The sequence below is a fragment of the Mustela erminea genome, chromosome 7, assembly GCF_009829155.1.
Source record: "Mustela erminea isolate mMusErm1 chromosome 7, mMusErm1.Pri, whole genome shotgun sequence".
Classification (NCBI taxonomy): Eukaryota; Metazoa; Chordata; class Mammalia; order Carnivora; family Mustelidae; genus Mustela; species Mustela erminea.
In genome coordinates this window covers 111,758,580-111,779,144 of record NC_045620.1, presented here as the reverse complement: position 1 = coordinate 111,779,144, position 20,565 = coordinate 111,758,580, and the positions used below count along the sequence as shown (strand labels likewise).

At 41.6% G+C, this 20,565-nt stretch overlaps 1 protein-coding gene across 1 annotated transcript; it reads right to left on the bottom strand.

Moving 5' to 3' along the window:
* Positions 1–126: 126 nt before the first annotated feature.
* Positions 127–17,633, bottom strand: SULT6B1 (sulfotransferase family 6B member 1). The gene is made up of 7 exons (XM_032353706.1): positions 17,435–17,633; positions 16,318–16,430; positions 11,834–11,923; positions 10,853–10,979; positions 9,565–9,659; positions 6,184–6,340; positions 127–257 (listed from the first exon to the last, which is right to left on the bottom strand). The coding sequence occupies exons 1-7, from the start codon at positions 17,631–17,633 to the stop codon at positions 127–129; spliced, it is 912 nt and encodes a 303-aa protein (XP_032209597.1).
* Between the last annotated feature and the right edge of the window lie 2,932 nt (positions 17,634–20,565).

Sequence of the window (20,565 nt, the reverse complement as noted above, 5' to 3'; positions counted from 1 at the left end):
ATGCTATTTATATCTAAATGTTATTGAATAATCATTATTTGGTTATTTGATCAACCTATTTCATTATTTAAATTTAATTATTATTCAGGAAAATAAAATATCCACGCCTGCTCCATTAACCAGAAATCAAGCTTGGCAATAGGATTCATACTTCAGCTTTGCTCCTAAGGAAGTGCCTGCTAAGCACTCTTTGAATTTTGCATCCATTTCCTGGTTCTGAGTTTCACTGAACAAATTCTTCCAGTCTCCAACTTCACCTGCAACACACAAAAAACAACAGATCCAGATATCTGTTAGAATATTTCTTCCTGGGGAGCCTGGGTGGCTCAGTGGGTTAAAGCCTCTGCATTTGGCTCGGCTCCGCTCATGATCCCAGGGTCCTGGGATAGAGCCCGGCATCTGGCTCCTTGCTCAGCCGGGAGCCTGCTTCCTCCTCTCTCTCTGCCTGCCCCTCTGCCCACTTGTGATCTCTGTCTGCCAAGTAAATAAATAAATCTTAAAAAAAAAAAAATTCTTCCTGATTTTTTTTAGCTACTTTCTTATTTTATTTTATTTTATTTTTATTTTTATTTAGGTATAGTGACACACAGTGTTGCATTAGTTTCAGGTGTATCACACATTGGTTCAACAACTCTCTAAGTTATGCCCTGCTCACCACATGTATAGATCCCCTCCATCACCTATATACAACACCATTACAACACCACTGACTGCATTCCTAATGCTTTCTTTGCCTTTTATTCTTGTGGCTCATTCATCCCATAACAGGAGACATGTACCTCCCATGCTCCTTCACCCCTTTCGCCCACCCCCCACCCCTATTTCTTCTCAGTGTAGCATTTCACTCTGAAATGTGAAAATGGACACATGAAGAAAATCGGTCTTTTTTTTTTTTTAAGATTTTTTATAAGTTTTTGTTTTTGTTTTTGTTTTTTGTTTGTTTTTTTGACAGAGATAGAGATCATAAGTAGGCAGAGAGGCAGGCAGAGAGAGAGGGGGAAGCAGGCTCCCCGCTGAGCAGAGAGCCCCATGCAGGGCTCCATCCCAGGACCCTGAGACCATGACCTGAGACCATGACCTGAGCTGAAGGCAGAGGCTTAACCCACTGAGCCTCCCAGGCACCCCAAGAAAATTAGTCTTAAGAATGAACATAGACTCGGGGCGCCTGGGTGGCTCAGTGGGTTAAGCCGCTGCCTTCGGCTCAGGTCATGATCTCAGGGTCCTGGGATCGAGCCCCGCATCGGGCTCTCTGCTCGGCAGGGAGTCTGCTTCCCTCTCTCTCTCTCTGCCTGCCTCTCCATCTACTTGTGATTTCTCTCTGTAAAATAAATAAATAAAATCTTTAAAAAAAAAAAAAAAGAATGAACATAGACTCTTGTAAAATTAATGATATTCACTGGGGATTCCCCATCCATGGCATGGGAGGTGATTTGCTCTTTACATCACTGAGGGAACGATAGGCTTCAGAGAGCTCCTATTCCCCCTCCAACACCCCCCCATCTCAAGCTTTGAGACCTAAATTTCCACTTTTTGAGAGTTATTTTTTTTCCTCTGTAGAGTCTTTTAAACACTTTAACCCTTGAGAAGTTATCAGTTTCTAGCAGGATTTTGTGAAAACCTCAGATTATTGAAAATTTTGCAGGAAGTTATTTTGCCTGAAATTAGGATATGTTTTCTTTTTGCTCTTAAAAGTGGAGGAAGTTACTTCTTTCTTTAGAATCTTTTGGTGATTTGGGTTGAAGGTGTAAGTTCCTTGTTGCATAGCCATTTGAAATGTATATTTATAAAGAGGATTTGATGACAGGACGTAATGCTTAGATATATGAAGGGATTAACGTAAAACACAAAACTATTTACAAATGTCGTCCACTACATAAAAGATCACAGAGTAAGGCCGGAAGAAATATGCTAAAAAAAGTTAAACATGCCTCTGGTGGAAGAAAAGTGGATAATTTTTAATGCTTTTTCAACTTTTCCTGTGCTTTTTGAATTTTCTACAAAGACTATTATAAAATTTTTAAATTATTACTTTATTTTAGAATTTTTCTGTTCTGAATAGTGCTTGATTAACAACGTACAGAAACGTTCTATTTTTCCCCCTCCTTTATAGTTTATCAAACAAGGCATAAAAATCAAGAATAATGTCAGGAATCAAATGAAAGATTTATATTCAATGTTCCATTCACAGTGGGGATTTTAAATGGATCTTCATTCGATAAAGTATCATAGAGTCAAGTAAACATACGTTCAAATCCTGATTCCACTGATCATTAGCTTTGTGACAATGGACAAATTAATATCCCTGAGTTTTGATGCCCACATTTGTAAAATTAAGGAATTAATATCTTTTTTTTTTTTTGCTGTAAAATTTATGCCCAGCAAAAGGTCTAACGGATGGTAGATGCCTGACAAATGACAGTTGTCATTGTGATATGTGTTGCCTCTAAGTCACCTTATACTTTCATTATATATGCAATAAAATGACCTGGTAATCCCTTAGCTGTATTACCATGAATTTCCATAAGAAATTAGAATGCTTTAACAAAATTTAGTAAAGTCTTCAATTTTTATCCAATACTCATTATCTCCTCCTTTCTTATTAACAAAACCCTGATTTTAATTTGGCAATTATGTGCCCACCTAAAAAAAAAAAGATAAAAAAATCACAGTTCCCAGCCAACAGTACTGCCAATGAGGTGTGCATGATTCTCTGTCTCTTGCTACTCCCTTTTTATTTTAATAAAACAATCCTTTAATTTAATATAATGGCTTCTGTCTTGCTGTCGGGAGCCAGTACAGGAGGCCTACTATAAGAGCTGTAAGGGACTGAATATGATTGGCTGTTCGTTTAGGTCCACTCACGCGGGAGGTGCATGAGCACAGTGCGGTGATTGGCTAGGCGGGCTAAGCGCCGGTGTATATACGCTTGAATGTACTTGTAGAGGGGCGGGCCCTCCGGGAGCCAGGCCGTGCGGCGCCGGGCCGGCCAGAGGGGCCTGCAGCCCGGACCATGGCGGCGGCGGCGGCCCCGGTGCTGGAGGCGGCGGCCCCGGTGCTGGAGGTGGCGGGCGCCAAGGGGCGGCGCGCGGCCCTGGAGGCGGCAGCTACGCCCGAGCGGGGCGGCGGGAGCTGCGTGCTGTGCTGCGCCAGAGGGGGAAGAAGATAAAAAGAAGCCATTAAAGAAGCTTGCCTCCCTGCGTGTCTCCGCGTCGTTCTTGCTGGCGAGAGCGACAAGTGGTGCCGAGACCCGGGAACTCGTGCAGAAGAGACGCGCGGCGTTAGGCAACGATCAGGTAAGGAGTGCACCTATTTCTGTCTAGTGAGCGACAGGGAAAGTTCCTAGGATAAGGACGAGAGTAAAGCTTTCCGGGATGGGAAACGAGATGGCTGCATATAAAAAGTTGGGGCCGCTAACTGACGAAAGTTCCTCAAGTCGAGGACGAGCGTAGAAAGCTTTCCGGTATGGGAAACGAGATGGCCACATATAAAATGCTGGGGCCGCTTTCTGATATCCTTAAAGCAATTGGTACTCCTTTAAAAAATAAAACAGCTCGTTTGTTTTTGAGAGAGGTGGGACAAACGGCTCCCTGGTTTTTGGAGGAAGGGATATTAAACATCCCTCAGTGGGAGCATTTAGGAGAAGACTTTAGACGCGATCCGCGCACTACGCCGGGAACCCTGGCCATTTGGTCTTTAGTGAAAGTTTGTTTGCAATCCCCTCGGAGAGCCCATACGCCAGGCGGTGCAACTGGGAGGGGAGATCTTAGAACAAGAGAAAGAGGAGTCTTGTAAAGGATCCTCGAGAGATTCCAGTTCTGAAAGTGAAAGCTTAGAAGAAAGCTCGGATGAGGAAAACGCCCGTCTGGGTGATAAGAGAAAAGTGACGGGAGGGGGTCCCTCCGATGATCAGAGAGTGGAAGAAATGAAAAGAGAGCTTGCAAAAAAGGAGGAGGAACTAAAAAAGGCCATGGCGCAGCTAAAAGTGAATGAGGAAGTTATGGCGCAGCTGAAATTAAAAGCGGAAGAAGGAGCTATGGCGCAGTTACAAACAAAGAGGGAAGTGGTAGATAACTTAGATCCTACGCCCACGCGCCCAGCCCCAACAGCGCCACCTTACGAAGGGCCTCCTCCTTATAAGTCATGCTGCTCAAAAACCTGTTATTGTGCGACATGTACCGCACAAAATTAAAGAAAAAAAAAAAGAAATTTTCATTTAGTCCAAAATGTGCAACCTTTTCTAATTCTACCTTTCCTGGTTTAAATTATACATACCAAAACCCTGCCCAAGGAGCTTCTGCCCACCTCTTAGATAAGTGGCTACTCTGTAACACTGCACAAGCATGTACCGGTCTGGAAAGCCTGCACTTCCTTAATGGGTCTATATGGCACAACTGTACATACAAGGCACACCCTAGCGCCACGTTTGAGAGGAACGTTACCTGCAACTGCACCACAGCCAAAACAATATCCTGTCCGCCCACACCTGTTTGCCTCAAGCCCCCTTTTTTCTTTATAGTATTCAATGCCTCTGCCACTAACTATGCTTTTAGTCTTTCTTGTGAGTCACAGAAATGTCTACTTTCTGAATGCTGGAACACCACAGTTGGAGATTCTGCAATCATCACCAAGATCCCGACGTATATCCCGATGCCAGTACAGGTGAACCCCGACAACCTGCCGGTGCTGCTTCGACACAAACGAGACTTTGGAATAACAGCAGCTATTATTGCAGCTATTGCAGCATCCGCCGCCGCTGCTACTGCTGCTGCAGTAGCGTTGACAACGTCAGTACAGACAGCAGCTGCGCTCAACAACGTCACAGGAATGGTCGCTGAAGCATTGGCTACGCAAGAACAAATCAACGGACATTTGCATGCTGGGATCCTTATTGTAAATCAAAGAGTTGATCTAGTACAGGAACAAATAGGTGTCTTAGAATCTATAATCTCAACAGGATGTATACATAATATGGCGGGACTTTGTGTTACTCCCGTAGCTTACAATAACTTGTCAGTAGCGGCCAATCTGTCTCGACAATTGGGAAGAATGCTTAATGGTACCTGGAACTGTCAATTTCAAAATTTAACTAGGCAATTACGAGCTCAAATTATATCCATAAATTCTACCAAAGTAACTATTGCACCTGTTAGTGAGTGGACAAAAATGTTACAGCAATGTTTCGTTCCTTAAACAGTGGGCCGGACTTGGTGCCATGGCTGTTTTCTTAATCACAGCTAACGTACTAATGTTACGTTGGGTGTGTGGCCGTGTCCGTCGCAATCAACGACAACAACACCTCATGGTTCAAGCCATGATGGCTCTTGAAGCTGGTACCTCCCCCCAGATATGGCTAAGTATGCTAGATCGGTAGTCAAAGACGGGTAAGACTGATCCCACACCATAGCAACCTAAGACAGGGGCTCTTCGACCAGGGAGAGTACCCGATGACGGGTAAGCATGTGTGCTGAGGATTGGCAACCTAAGACAGGCACGATCTCAGCCATTATAAATAAATAAAAGAGGGGGAGATGTTGGGAGCCAGTACAGGAGGCCTACTATAAGAGCTGTAAGGGACTGAATATGATTGGCTGTTCATTTAGGTCAACTCACGCGGGAGGTGCATGAGCACAGTGCGGTGATTGGCTAGGTGGGCTAAGCTGCCGGTGTATATATGCTTGAATGTACTTGGAGGGGCGGGCCCGCCGGGAGCCAGGCCGTGCAGCGCTGCGCCGCCCCGGCCAGAGGGGGCCGCAGTCCGGACCATGGCGGTGGCGGCGGCCCCGGTGCTGGAGGCGGCGGGCGCCAAGGGGCGGCGCGCCGCCCTGGAGGCGGCAGCGACGCCTGAGCGGGATGGCGGGAGCTGCGTGCTGTGCTGCGCCAGAGGGGGAAGAAGATAAAAAGAAGCCATTAAAGAAGCTTGCCTCCACGCGTGTCTCCGTGTCGTTCTTGCTGGCGAGAGCGACATCTTGCCATCACAAAGTGACAAGCAGAAAGGCAGAAGGAACTGAGTACACTAAGAGATTTTAGATATTTTGGACGTGCCAGTCTATTTCTGAACTGACTGTGTCAAACTTCTTGTTGAGGGAGAGAAAAAGGGAATCCTGTCTTAATTTAAGGTCTAGTGATGTGGATTCCCTATAACATGCAGATTGACCCGTGTCCCAGAAACCAGTGTGGCTTTACCTTTGCGGAACAGAAACGGACCAACAGCACCATGCGTTTCCTGGGACTTGGCTCTCATTGCTTGGAAGGTACTCTGGGCTGAGATGGTTTGAATCTGCTCCCCGGTTAAAGAGAATCCAAAGAACTCAGCAATTTGTTTTATTCCAGCAGCCAGGTTCTGAAAACAAAATTTTCAGGGATAAACTTCCTTCTGTGGGAATTGTGCCATAGCAAAAACAGGCTTCTTAGCCAGAATAGATTAAGCTTAGCACTCTAACTCATCTTTTTATCTCAGGATCTTTAGTCTTCTGATACTTCTGTATCAATATTCAAGATAGCCTTATATGATATTCTGTATCGATTTTCCTTTGTAGTTTTTTTTTAAGATTTTATTTATTTATTTGACAGAGAGAGAGATCACAAGTAGGCAGAGAGGCAGGCAGAGGGGGTGGGGGAAGCAGAGAGCCCGATGTGGGACTCGATCCCAGGACCCTGAGATCATGACCTGAGCCGAAGGCAGAGGCTTAACCCACTGAGCCACCCAGGCGCCCCGTCCTTTATAGTTTCAATATATGACTCTTCCTGAACTCTTCAGGATATAAATAATGATAGTAAGCATTAAGTAGAAGGTAAGAATCTAGGTGATACTCACTTTACTAAAAAGCACCTGTTTTGATGAGGTGAGGAAATTAATGTAATTGTATGTGATCATTCCAATTCTTTTTTCTTTTGAATCCTGTGTTTAATTCCATCAGGAAAGTCTAATTTTTAGAATCATAAAAACTAGAGGGAGTCTTGAAATGTATCTTGTCTAAATACACTTGTAAATCATGAACCCCCTCAACAGTATTGCTGACCAATGAAGATTCATGAACAGTTTCTTAAGCTGTATTCTACAGAACACTAATTTACTTTGTAGTTATAGATGATTCATGGGGAAAAAAGGAGGTTGAAGAGTTGAGGTCCAATAAGTTTGGAATCCTTTTGGTTAAAAAAAGATAACCTTTTTGTTTGCTTGCTTTTCCTATAGGATCTCCCAATCTTTACTATGCCAGCTTGTAACATAAATATCCCAGAAGTCTATCCATTTCCAAATCAGTTTGAACTCTAAGCAAGAATTATTAACATCTGGGCAACACTGACATTCCACAGAACACAAGTTTTAGAGACATTATTCTAGAAGGAGAACTAAATTGGTATGCTCTTTCACGTTCCATAGATGCACTCTATCAACCGAAGGCACCGGTTCAGTGGCACTTTCCTTTGATAAGAATGTCAGGGGAGACTGGTGTTAAGAACTCACTTCCACTAGGAGGCATCTGACACACTCCCTTCTTTTTAACATATTCTTCACTGGACTTCCTGGACCTTGGCTTCCCCTCTGCCTCCTCAGTAGCCCCTCCTCTTTCTCCTTTGCAGATTCTTCCTGTTTCCCAAGCCCTCTCTATGGGGAACTCCAGGGCTCAGTTCTTGGTCTTCTTCTCTTCTCCATCTGTATATATACATACATGGGTATGTAATCTCATGGCTTTAATACCATACATGTGCCAAATTTAGATGTACACCCCAGAACTCTCTTCATTCAAGACTTTTATACCCAATTGCCTATCTGACCTCTCCATTTGGATGACTGAGAAGCATCTCAGACTAAGCTAACACCAAAACCCTGATCTCTCCCACTATCCTGCTTTCACCTGCCAGCATCTCCTACTCAAATGATGACAACTCAATCCTTTCAGTTGGTTAAGCCAATAATATTGGAGTCCTATCTGATTTCTCTTTTTCTTTCCATTCTTTCTCCTGTGCAGTCCAGCAACAAATCCTATTAGCTCTTCTTCAACATATATTCAGAATTCAACCATTTATCACTGCCACTGCCCCTTCTGGCCTGAGCAACCATCTTCCTTTGCTTGGACTACTGCAGTACTCTCCTCATGGTTTCTCTACACTGTCTTTGCTTCTCTCTAGTATGTTCTCATGAAGCAATCAGAATAAACCTATTAAAAATACATCAACTCGGGCGCCTGGGTGGCTCAGTGGGTTAAGCCTCTGCCTTCGGCTCAGGTCATGATCTCAGGGTCCTGGGATTGAGTCCTTCATTGGGCTCTCTGCTCAGCAGGGAGTCTGCTTCCTCCTCTCTCTCTCTGCCTGCCTCTCTGCCTACTTGTGATTTCTCTCTGTCAAACAAATAAATAAAACCTAAAAAAAAAAAAAATGCATCAACTCCTATCAGGCTTCTGTTGGGTTTCTGCAGTGGCTTCCCCTTTCACTCAGAGTGAAAGCCAAAGGATTTCAATGGCCTGCCACATGATTCACTCTACCTCATTCCCTTGCCTCTGTTCTCATTGGTTAATCTCCTCAGGCTCACTCCTAAGGACCCAGCCACATTCACCTCCTTCATGTCGCTTAACGATGCCCGGAATACTTCTACCTCAGGACCTTTACTCCAGTTGATTCTGTATGCCTGGAAAGCTCTTATTCCAGTTACCACTTGGCTCACTCCCTCTTTCTTTAGATCTTTGCTCAAAAGATCTATCCTATTTATACTGGGATCTGTCCAACATCCCAATTCCCCATCTCTACCTAGCATTTCCAGTTTTCCTTAATCAGCTATGCCATTTCTTTTCTCCCACATATTATAAACATTAAAAAATATTATATTTATTATTTCTTTTTCGCTCTCCCTGCCTTCTTCAGTTAGAAGGTAAGCTTCTCCAGGGCAGTGAACTTACTGGTTTGCTTACTGACGTATCACAAAGACCTAGAACAATGCTAATCGCTCATTCACTAAATGTTCATGAGTAACAATTCATGCATAAGCAATTTTAAAAATAACATCATATGGAAAGATCCAACTCACAGCCAAATGCATGTTCAGTTAAATCTCAACTGAAACCTACCTATTATTTTTGCCATTCTTATTTTTTTTATAGATTTAATTAATTTATTTGACAGAGAGAGATTACAAGTAGGCAGAGAGGCAGGCAGAGAGAGAGGAAGGGAAGCAGGCCTCCCGCTGAGCAGAGAGCCTGATGCTGGACTTGATCCCAGGACCCTGAGATCATGACCCGAGCCGAAGGCAGCGGCCCAACCCACTGAGCCCCCCAGGTGCCCTGCCATTCTTATTCTTAAACCTACCTATTATTTCTGCCATTTCCTGCTATCGCAGCAGGAAAATAAAGCAGCCACTCTTAGTAATAAGTTGCTAAGCATTACTTTGTTTCTGTTAAATAAAGAATCTAAGCCCCTACACATTTTTTTTCCCTAGCACTGTCCCACATATCTAGAATATTCTTTTTTTTAATTGAATACAATATTCATACAACTGGACATTAAAAGTAAGTGCTCTATGTTTATTTTATAAGAAATTATTCTATAGAATGTCAATAATCATAATCTCACCTCTTTCAAGTTTTCGTATAATATGAACTTAACGTTTTCATCATCAAGATGTTTGTTCCAATTAATGGCAAAATCAAAATAACTTCCCCAAGAAACTGAAAACACAGGAAAAAAATTCTTAAAGAATTTTAAATAGCTGAGGTTAAAATGAAAGATAGTTAATGTATGCTCAAAATATAAACTATACATATGTGTATATGCTCAAAAAAGATTTTTTTAAAGATTTTATTTATTTATTTGACAGAGAGAAATCACAAGTAGGCAGAGAGGCAGGCAGAGAGAGAAAGGGAAGCAGGCTCCCTGCTGAGCAGAGAGCCCAGTGAGGGACTCGATCCCAGGACCCTGAGATCATGACCTGAGCCGAAGGCAGCAGCTTAACCCACTGAGCCACCCAGATGCCCCAAGATTTTTTTTTTTTTAAAAGATTTATTTAGGCCCTGAGATAATGACCTGAGCCAAAATCAAGAGTCTGACATTTAACTGGCTGAGCCACCCAGGCACCACTCAAACATGAGGTTTGTTATTACGAATCCCTGCTCCAAAAGAATTGTATAAACCATTCCTATCTTGAGATTTCTAATCATTTTATTATTTTCATCAATAATAACACAACTAAGCAAGTTGCAAAAGTGGTTTGATTAAAAACTGTCAAATATTCATGGTTAAGTGAATAAAATAATTCAGAAATAGTGAATGATACATGGAAACTGGCAGATAGTGTCAGAAAGAAAGAAATGATTAGACAGATGTTGTCTAGATCAGCATTGCCCAATAGAAATTTAATGCAAACCACATCTGTAATTTTATTTTATTTCTGAAGATGTATTTATTAGAGAGAAGTGCACAAGTGGGACAGGCAGAGGGATAAGGAAAGAAATGTGAAGCAGACTCTGTGGGACTTATTATTATTTTTTTAAGTTTTTTTTAAATTTTTTTTATTTATTTATTTATTTTGGTAATCTCTATCCCCAACATGGGGTTGAACTCACAATCCAAGATTAAGAGTCACATGCTCTATCCACCGAGCCAGCCAGGTGCCCCTGTCCCATGTCTGTTCTATGCCTACCCCCTACTCATAGTCAACATGTGAATTGCCCAAATTATTTTTAAAAACACTAATGTATTATTGTTTGATGCACAGAACTAGTGGTGCTATAAAACTTCATTTAAAAGCAACTTTTTGGTTCCTGGGTCCTCCATAATCTTTCTTCACTGTAAAACACATTTGATTTTTTGTACTTAGTGGGGTCACCTGTTGAAGTGAGAATTCTTTTGCCAACAGCTATACCTTGTCCTTTCATGAACTGTCTGAAGAATTCATCCCAAGAGCCATAGCTTGGAATATCAGGGACGTCATTGTGGAAATGGAAAAAAGATACTGCCGTATCTTTAGGGTTTCGAAATATCACCAATATCTAGGGAGAGAAAATTAAGTTAATTTAGTCAGATCAATGTTTTGAACCTTGGAAAAGTGAAGGGGTGAGCAATATCGTTGTATACAACTTAATTTCGTTAACAAAAAGAGGAAGAATTACAGGAAGAAATTGAGGAAGAGGTGGTAGCAGGTGGGGAAATTTAGGGAAAGGGGAGAAAAAAGAAGAAAAAGCAGATCGATGTTGTAGTAGAGAACTTCTGCTAATGAACTTTGTAAAAAGGCACATAGAGAAGACATCAAAAAGGAAAAAAAGAGGAAGCTCATTAGAATAGTCACAGGACATGATCTGGAAAGTTAAATTGCAAAGTAAAAATTGCAAAATAATATTAAGGAAAATGAATATAATGTTCAGAGTTTGGTGGGAGAAGATCCAATAGGGATAAGTGTGATCAAAGCGTCTGCAGTTACATACACACGACATGAAGTTTGCTATTATATGTGAAAGTCAGAAATAAAATTATTTCAGACCTCAGGGAAATAATGCTCACCAGAAAGAATGGCAACAACAACAGCAAACCCTGCCGCTTGTTTTCCTAGATTGTACTCTCTTGTTAAACACTCTAAATATCTTAGTGGGATTCTGAAATCTAGTCACTATAAAACAGATTTAAAATATGTTCAATTCTAGGTATATGTTTTATATCCTAGCTGAAAATACCTTTGCTTTGCATGAAACTATAGCTAATATAACCTGAAGAAACAACAGAAGAAATATTAAATCTCACACTTCATTTATTAAAACTCTGTAAGATAGGAACTTCATCACATAGCCCAGAAAGCCAGTATCTAGACGTAAATCCTTCAAACTGACATATGAGTAAGAATGACACTCACCTTGGCTTTCTTCTTGACGATGGACCCAGGTAATTTGTCATAATGGAGGTGAGTTGCCAAAATCCTTGGCGATGGGAACTGTTTCATTCTCTTAAAAATATACACAATAAAGTGAAAGTGTGGGCGTGTCTTATGGTCAACCACTCTTTTTTTTTTTTTTTTAAAGATTTTATGTATTTATTTGACAGACAGAGATTACAAGTAGACAGAGAGGCAGGCAGAGAGAGGAAGGGAAGCAGGCTCCCCGCTAAGCAGAGAGCCTGATGCGGGCCTCGATTCCAGGACCCTGGGATCATGACCTGAGCCAAAGGCAGAGGCTTTAACCCACTGAGCCACCCAGGCACCCCATGGTCAATCACTCTTAACTGTAGTATTTGTTTTTTTTTTTTTTAAAGGTTTTTTATTTATTTACTTGACAGAGATCACAAGTAGGCAGAGAGGCAGGCAGAGGGAGAGGAGGAAGCAGGCTCCCCGCCTAGCAGAGAGCCCGATGCAGGGCTCGATCCCAGGACCCTGAGATCATGACCTGAGCCGAAGGCAGCGGCTTAACCCACTGAGCCACCCAGGTGCCCCTTAACTGTAGTATTTGAATGGTAGTTTCAAGGACCACTATTGTGTCTTCTTCAGTTCCTCCTCAAAATTTTTTTGTTTTGTTTTGTTTTAGAGAGAGAGAAAGGAAGAATGTGCTTGTGCACAGGGTTGGGGGAAGGGCAGAGGGAGAGAGCATCTTAAGCAGCTTCACCTCCAGTGAGGAGCCCTGTGTGGGGGTGTGGGGGAGGATTGGATGGGGGTGGGCTTGCCTCAGTCTCATAACCCCGAGATCATGACCCGAACTGAAATCAAGATTCAGATGCTTAACAGACTGAGCCACCCAGGTGCCCCTCTTCTCTCAGTTTTTATTTTTTTGTTTTCTTACTTTATGGAGGCAAGGAATAGAAAAAACCATAAACAAATAATTTAAATCATCCTTTTGGAAGTCCTTGTACGATCTGGTTTACCTTTTATCTTTTTTTTTTTTTTTTTGGTCGTTTTTTGAAAAGTTTACCTTTTCTCACAATCACACCAAATTCTTTTTGTTCAAGAGAGCTCATAATCTCCGGTCTACTCTTTGAGTTAATATGGCTGTCTTCTATATTCAAGGTTTTTAACAGAAATATTCAAGTTTTCCCATAGCTCCTCCGAACCTATTTTTAATATCTAGATTTTTTTTTTTTTTAACCAAAAATATTCCAGGGGCACCTGGGTGGCTCAACCGGTTAAGCATTTACCTTCAACTCAGGTCATGATCCCTAGGTCCTGGGATCAAACCCCAACTTGGGCTTCCTCCTCAGCAGGGAGCCTGCTTTTCCCTCTTCCTCTTCCTCCATTCATGCTCTCCCTCTCTTTCAAATGAACAAATAAATGATTTTTTTTAATTTCCATTCAAATATCCCGACAGAACCTGAAAATGCATAGTCACTTAACTATCTGAGAAATATTTCACAAGAGAAAATCTTGTCAGTGTGAGGACTCAATAACTGATTCTTTGTGTGTATGTATCTACTTCTACTGATAATTTAAGAAATGAATTGATCTGTTTAATCTGCCAGCGGTAAGGGTTTTGTCTTAAAATCAGGCCTTTAGTATGTTATATGGGCTAAAGTTTCAAGTTTATTTCCATACTTGTACAGGTCATTCACTGTTTGGTCACATTATTTCAGTGATAAAGTGATATTTAGATATTTGTAGCCAATTGTTCTGTAAAAATTTAGTGGAGATCCCAACTCAAGCAAGGGCAAAACATAAAAAAAAAGTTCTAAAAATAAAAAAGCCAATGTAAGTCAATGATATGGGCCCAAGTGGTGATTAATAGTCATAATACTTGATTTACATCATTAGTTTTGAATGTCACTTTTAGATTCATTCACAGCAATCCTCTCAGGTAGGTGTTATAACCCCCATTTTAGAGATTAACAATAGGCTTTGAGGTTTTAAGTGCTTTGTACAAAATCACACAGATGGTAATTTTCAGATTAAGTTATAGTATGCTGTTTCCACTACACTGCACGGCCCAAAATCACAAAAAGACATATGAGAAATGGTAAAGTTCCTAAAAGGATTAGAAAAATATCCACGGCGAAAGTGAGAAATAACTGTAACAAAACTGATATGCATATAATAAAACATTGATGAAAATATGACATAGCCAAACTATAAGCAGCGTAAAGACTGTATGTTTATTTTATTTTATTTATTTTTTTAAGTAATCTCTATGCTGACCCACAACCCTGATATCAAGAGTTGCACGCTCCACCGACTAAGATAGCCAGGTACAGGAAAATATATGTATTTTAGAAAAGTTTTCTATAAAGTGAATAGCTGTTAAGTAAAGCTTGTCTTCTTACTGATTTCCATTTTAAAATGGAGGTGCATGGCTGGCTCAGTCAGAGCAAGCAACTCTTGATCTCCAGGTCATGAGTTCAAGCCCCACTTTTGGTGTAGAGTTTACTTTTTAAAAAAAAGTTGGAAAACTGGGGAAATGTTAGCATAAACTGTAAAGTTGATGCTAAACACCCTCTTTAGAAAAAATGTTATGCAACGGTCTGGACAGGAGAAACCAGTGGGGCTTTTCACTGGCCCATCGTTTCTTACCTAGAAAAAACTTCTTTTTTTTTTTTTTTAAGATTTTATTTATTTATTAGACAGAGAGAGATCACAAGTAGACAGGCAGACAGAGAGAGAGAGAGGGAAGCAGGCTCCCTGCTGAGCAGAAAGCCCGATGCAGGCCTCGATCCCAGGACCCTGAGATCATGACCTGAGCCGAAGGCAGCAGCTTAACCCACTGAGCCACTCAGGTGCCCTCTTACCTAGGAAAAAACTTCTTAAGTCTCCTGTCCACACAACCTGAACCAGTCCTGACTGCCCACATCTGGGGGCAGTCAGCCACAAGCAGGATGGCTTACCTTACCACGGGCAGGAGCACATTTACCTCCCACTCCAGCCCCCCTCCCCTAAGTCCTGACACATCTCATTTGCAAATGATTTTCTGTGACTTTAGCCCGATCCATGGAAATGACTTTCTTCCACGTAAAATCCAACTTCTCAGCTTATATTTGTCATCATGCCAAGTGTTTCTGTCATTTTCCAGAAACCACTTTCTAAGTCCCAATCCAATAATTTATTTCTTAGTAACTGAGTTCTTCTGTCTGCTTGGTAGTTGGGAGTCTTGGTAGTAAACTCGTCTCAAAATTTTGCTGAGATTGTGGTTCCTCCTTGAATACAGCCATCCCGTCCCAAATGCATTCCTGGTGTATCTAGGTAGGGCTGGGGATGGTCTGACTCTCACCTGTCCTGTCCAAGTGCTGAAGTCTTGAGGCAGATCCTTCTTCCCACCCTTTTCTTGCCTTCCCTAGCAGGAACCAGAGTATCCTGTCTCACACCCAAGCCCCACTTAGTTTTACTGATAAAGTGAATGATAACATGTGGTTAGGTGAATTAGAACAGGCAGGATGACCTGTTAGAACGTTTACACACACCAGTGACTTACTCTCTCAGTTACTACTTGATCCTTTTCCATCTCCCTCCACACCCTCCACCAACACACACACACCAGAGTCATCATGGAGGCAGGAACATCAAAGGTAATGTCTTATTAGGAAAAGTCTGGGGACTGCTGACATAAACTGAAGGCAGGATGATCTGAGCCTTAGAAGAACACTCCTATGGCATTCCACCCAAGTCTCCATCTTCAGACACAAAGCTTTTTTTTAAATTTCAATTTCTTAAAAAAGATTTTGCTTTTATATTTATTTACTTAAGATTTTTTAAAAATGAAGATTTTACTTCTCTGATAAAATGCAAGAGTATGTGTGAGGCGGGGTGGGTGTCAGGGCAGGGAGAGAGACAAGCAGACTCGACGCTGAGTACCAAGACAGACCTGGGCTCAACCTCAAGACCCTGAGATCATGACCTGAACCAAATCCAAGAGTTGGATGTTTAACCAACAGAGCCACCCAGGAGCTCCTAAGATTTTATTTTTTAAGTAATCTCTATATACAAATGGGGCTCAAACTTACAACTCTGAGATCAGAAGTCACATACTGTACTCAGTGAGCCAGGCAGGCAACCCTGGTTTTAATTTTTTTTCAGGTTTCTCGGCTTGCTTTCTCTTCTATTTTTTTCTTTTACAAGTAGGCTGTCTATATATATTCTTAACCTCTTGCAGAGGTTAAGAAACACTAATTGGAAAACTTGGGTTCAAATCTTGGCCCTGCCATTTATTAGCCCCTTGACATTGGTTAAGTTTTTAACAGTTTTGCCTTTTGTCATTTGGTGATGAGGTTATTTTGCCATGAAATGAGATCATCCTTGAAAAGTGCTGGGAGTATATGGTGAACACAAAATAAGTTGCCCAATTTTCTGAACTCAAAACTAAAACTCTACCCCAAATGGAAGAAATTTTCTGTGATAATTTACTATAAATTTAAAGGCTGTTTTGTACTAACCTCATATTTTTCTGGGTCCCCACATTCAAGAATTGGGAATTCTGGATACTCATACTTTTTCTTAGATGCAGCAAATATCAGCTCATTAATGATGTGGAGAATCCAATTTGAACCTTAAAGAAAAATCCAAGAACCAAAGATCATTAAGGAGTCTTGATTTAGCAAAGGCATGTTACTTTCACATATACATCATAAAAATTGGAACCTACAGCCATCCTGTGGTATGAACAATCAGTTCTTCTGCATCTGAAATAAACTGCGCTGTGGGAAGAAACAGAGTTTTGTAGAAAACAGCACTTCTTACTTACATTAGTACAAAATTTAAGTTATCTTATTTTGTAGATTTTTCCTTTAACAAGTGACAATACTGCTTGAATCCATAACATGTTCCTTATAGAACACTGTTATGTTATAGAAATGATTGTTTATTGCCTATCATGTATTATTTCCTCTTACACTAATGAATATTTTCTATAGGAGTATAGATATTTTTGATTTTATAAAAACCCAGCATAGATTAACAGAAAAAATCAAATGAAGATGGCTTCAATAAGCACTTAGAGATGAAATAAGTTAAAAAAATCAAAAGTAGATTGTGAGATTGTGTGAAATAGGAGAATTTAGATTCTTAATGTCTCCTCCCCCATTAGTGAATCACCATGTAAAGCTCGTTTGCAAAACTAAAGGATGGATGATGTTTGATCCTGAAAAATATTCTATTATGCAGAAATCATCATAGGCATTATAGACATGGGCGAGCTTTTGCCTTTAGTCAAGAATCAAGATGAAAATGATTATTGCTCTCAGTGCTTGATAACAAATGGACTTTCCTGCATTCATCTTTCTGGTAGCTAGCACCACCATGCATGCTTTCTACATCCATCATTCATCAGACCTTCTCCCTCAGACACCAAGATTTCTAAGTCTAGCAGTTCTCGTTATTGATTCCACAAGTTATGCTCTTAACCATCTTGATCATCATCCCCCCCCCCACCCACTGCTTTCTGGCTAGCTTCATGCAGAGATGAACTGCCCTCCTCCCCAACCTTTGCCTAGCACCCTGCCCAACCTACTCACTATGAAAAAGTGCCCTGGTAGAAAATGATTTGTCATTTACCACACTTTGGATAAGATGCGAGCACTATGTCATCACTTCTGGCTTCAAAGGTGTCCAAGGCCTGGAAAGTTTCTGAGGTGCACATGGTGATTGGGTATGGAATCCCCTGATGAATGAAAAACAAGTGAGAAAGTGCAGTTTCTTTTGATTTTTCCAAAGCTTCGTCAATATAGTCAATAAATTTGGACTTATTGGCCATGCTGGCTCCCTGCTGATGAACCTGTTCTGTAGTTGTCCAGGGGCAGCAATAGCTTTTATTGGAGTTTTTCAGGAGGTGGAATAAAGGGCTCCTCCCATTCCCATGAGAAATAAATTCTTTAATTCTCACCCCCTTCTCCTCACCTGCCTTTCCGCAGGCCCACCTCTGACAAAAGGCAAACCGCAGGTGCAAAGCAACCTGAGGATCAGAGAATATTACCCCAGGGGCTGATCATGTTACCGTTACAGACAATCCCTTGGAGGAAAGTAAGAATAGAATCTCTAACCAGACGACAATAGATATTAACTATCTAACAAATAGTTATTTAACTGAATCAGACATGCAATTTTTCCATCACAGGAAAGCTGAGGAAATTTTGTATGTCAGCAGAACGTATCTTACTAAGGCAGGTAGTAGATGTAGGAGAGCAACTTTAATTTTTTTATTTTTTTTAAGACTTTATTTATTTGAGAGAGAGAGAGAGAGAGCCCTTGAGCAGGAAGGAGAGGGAGAAGCAGGTTCTCCCCTGAGCAGGGAGCCCAACAGGAGGCTCGATCCCAAGACTGTGAGATCATGACCTGAGCTGAAGGCAGACACCTAACTGACTGAGTCACCCAGGCACCTTGGAGAGCAACTTTTAATCTCCATTTTACAGAGGGGAAAGAAATGACCAGAGACAGTTCCTAGATAGATAGGTTTCTGGGTTTCATTATTTTTGTAATAATATATTTTTAAAATGTTTATAAAAAGATAAAAGGTAAAAGGAGTATTTGACTGTCTTACTATTTTTGTATGTCCATACAGCACTTCCCTTGAAGGGGTTATTACTTACATAACGATGGGGTGCTATTCACTGTAGGTGGGAAGCTTGTGTGTTTCAGACTCTCCCCAAAAAAGAAAATGAGTAGGACTGGACTCTCTGCCAAGCTGCTTAGTGGGATTGTCCCTTACATTATAGTCTTTGTTTTCCTGGGGAGGGTGGAATTTAAGGCGTTAATTCAAATGCTGCTGTTGTCCTTTGCTTGCTTCTTAGTGAGTAAAATGATAAAAAAGACAACATGCCTGGATCCTGTTTTGACACTAATGCCTATAATTATAGGAGGATTTGGGAGGCTGTTTGGAATTGGTCATGTGAGCTTTGATTCTTCTTAGTCTCCCTGGGCTCAGGGCAAGCTGTCAGTCTTTCAGTTCTACCTACTTATTTTTTTCTTAAGATTTTATTTTTTTAAGTTTTTATATATCCAAAGTGACGCTCCAACTCACAACTTTGAGATCAAGAGTTGAGTACTCACCAGCTGAGCCAGTCAGGAGTCCCCTTCTTGACTCTTAATTGTCCATATGTGTGGTGGAGGGAAAAAGCACGAATGATTGCATAATAACCTAGATTTATGATTATTTTTATTTATTTTTTATTTTTTTAAAGATTTTATTTATTTATCAGAGAGAGAGAGGGAGAGAGAGCGAGCACAGGCAGACAGAATGGCAGGCAGAGGCAGAGAGAGAAGCAGGCTCCCTGCTGAGCAAGGAGCCCGATGTGGGACTCAATCCCAGGATGCTGGGATCATGACCTGAGCTGAAGGCAGCTGCTTAACCAACTGAGCCACCCAGGCGTCCCTAGATTTATGATTATTTGTACTGCTGTGCTTTTGAGTGCAAGTAGGCCTCCAATTCTGTGCAATCCCAGCTTCTGTTTAGCTCTTGGATCCACCCAAGCCCAAGATAAATGGTGGGGGACCGCTAGATTGCATCTGGCTTAGCTCATGCTCCTGGTGGCATCAACAAAGGAGGTTTCTTTAAAGCTCCTTTCCTTGAGATTAAAGACATTGTTCCCTCTTAATTTTTTTTTCTTTTCATTTTTTTTCCTAGGCTATGGACTTATATCAGAGAGAGAGAGAGGGGGAGAGAGAAATTGAGAGGGTGGGGGGGGGGAGTGAGAAAAAAAGAAAACCAAAACAAAACTGGTGACCAAAAATGTCTAGGTTGATTGAACTGTAAAGTCTGATTAGTAAAGCAGGAAATCAAGGATCAAGAAGCATAAAGCTCTTGGAAAGAAACTGAAGATTCTTGGAGGGGAGGTGGGTGGGAAGATGGGATAAGTGGGTGATGGGCATTAAGGAGGGCACTTGATGGAATGAACACTGGGTGTGATATGTAACCGATAATCACCGAAAATAAAAAAGAAGCATATGGCTGTTGTGTGCCAGTTGGCCCAAGGCTGATTTTTAGGGGAAGGCAATTCAGCTGCTCCTATGCCATCCCCCTCTTTATGTAGTACAGTGCCTCTTCAGGATTAAGTTGTGCTTTTCCCGTCTTCTTTAGCAAGAGAAGTGCTACTTCCTAGTGTAGTACAGGATTGAAATTTACTTTGGAATCCCACATAGAGGGGGAGGGTGTAACCTCTTGGTATTTTGGGAGTTTTTAAAAACTGGCTTCCTTCTTCAGAAGTTGAACACCAGCAAGATAGAGTTGGATGCTGGAAACGTTCAGGGTCCAGGGCAGTTTAACTGGTGACACTTTGTCATCCTAGACTGGGGAGATGGAGAAGCACTCCACTCCAGCACTGGGCAGCTGGCAAGCAGGAATCTTGCCCCCACTTCCCCAGCCTCAGGAACAGTGCTGCTAGAGGCTGTAGGTCCCCACTGCTCTGTGTCCTCTGGCCATTAGAAGGGATGGCTGGGTAATCACTAACATCCTGGGCTTCTCTTCTGCAGTAGGTGTCTTCTGGCACTAGTAGCAATGGGTCATCCAATCTCTGCAACCTTTTGTCAGATGATTAAAAGAGCTTCATTCTGAGGATCCCAGACAGGTCACTCTTTCTCTTTCCGTGGGAGAATGGACAGCAAACTTCCTAGGTACTTGTTAATGATAAGATCCCTGCTGCCCCTGCTCTTATGACCACAGCCCAGGACTGGAATTTTGGCTAACTTCTGTG

Bases quoted from the DNA above. Each gene is read 5' to 3' on its own strand.
- SULT6B1 (XM_032353706.1), bottom strand. From the start codon at position 17,633: ATGGCCAATAAGTCCAAATTTATTGACTATATTGACGAAGCTTTGGAA. The intron at 10,980-11,833 runs GTGAGTGTCATT...TTCTCTCCCTAG, and splicing joins TCGTCAAGAAGAAAGCCAAG to ATATTGGTGATATTTCGAAA. The intron at 258-6,183 runs GTAAAGCCACAC...TGTGTGTTGCAG, and splicing joins TCCGTTTCTGTTCCGCAAAG to GTGAAGTTGGAGACTGGAAG.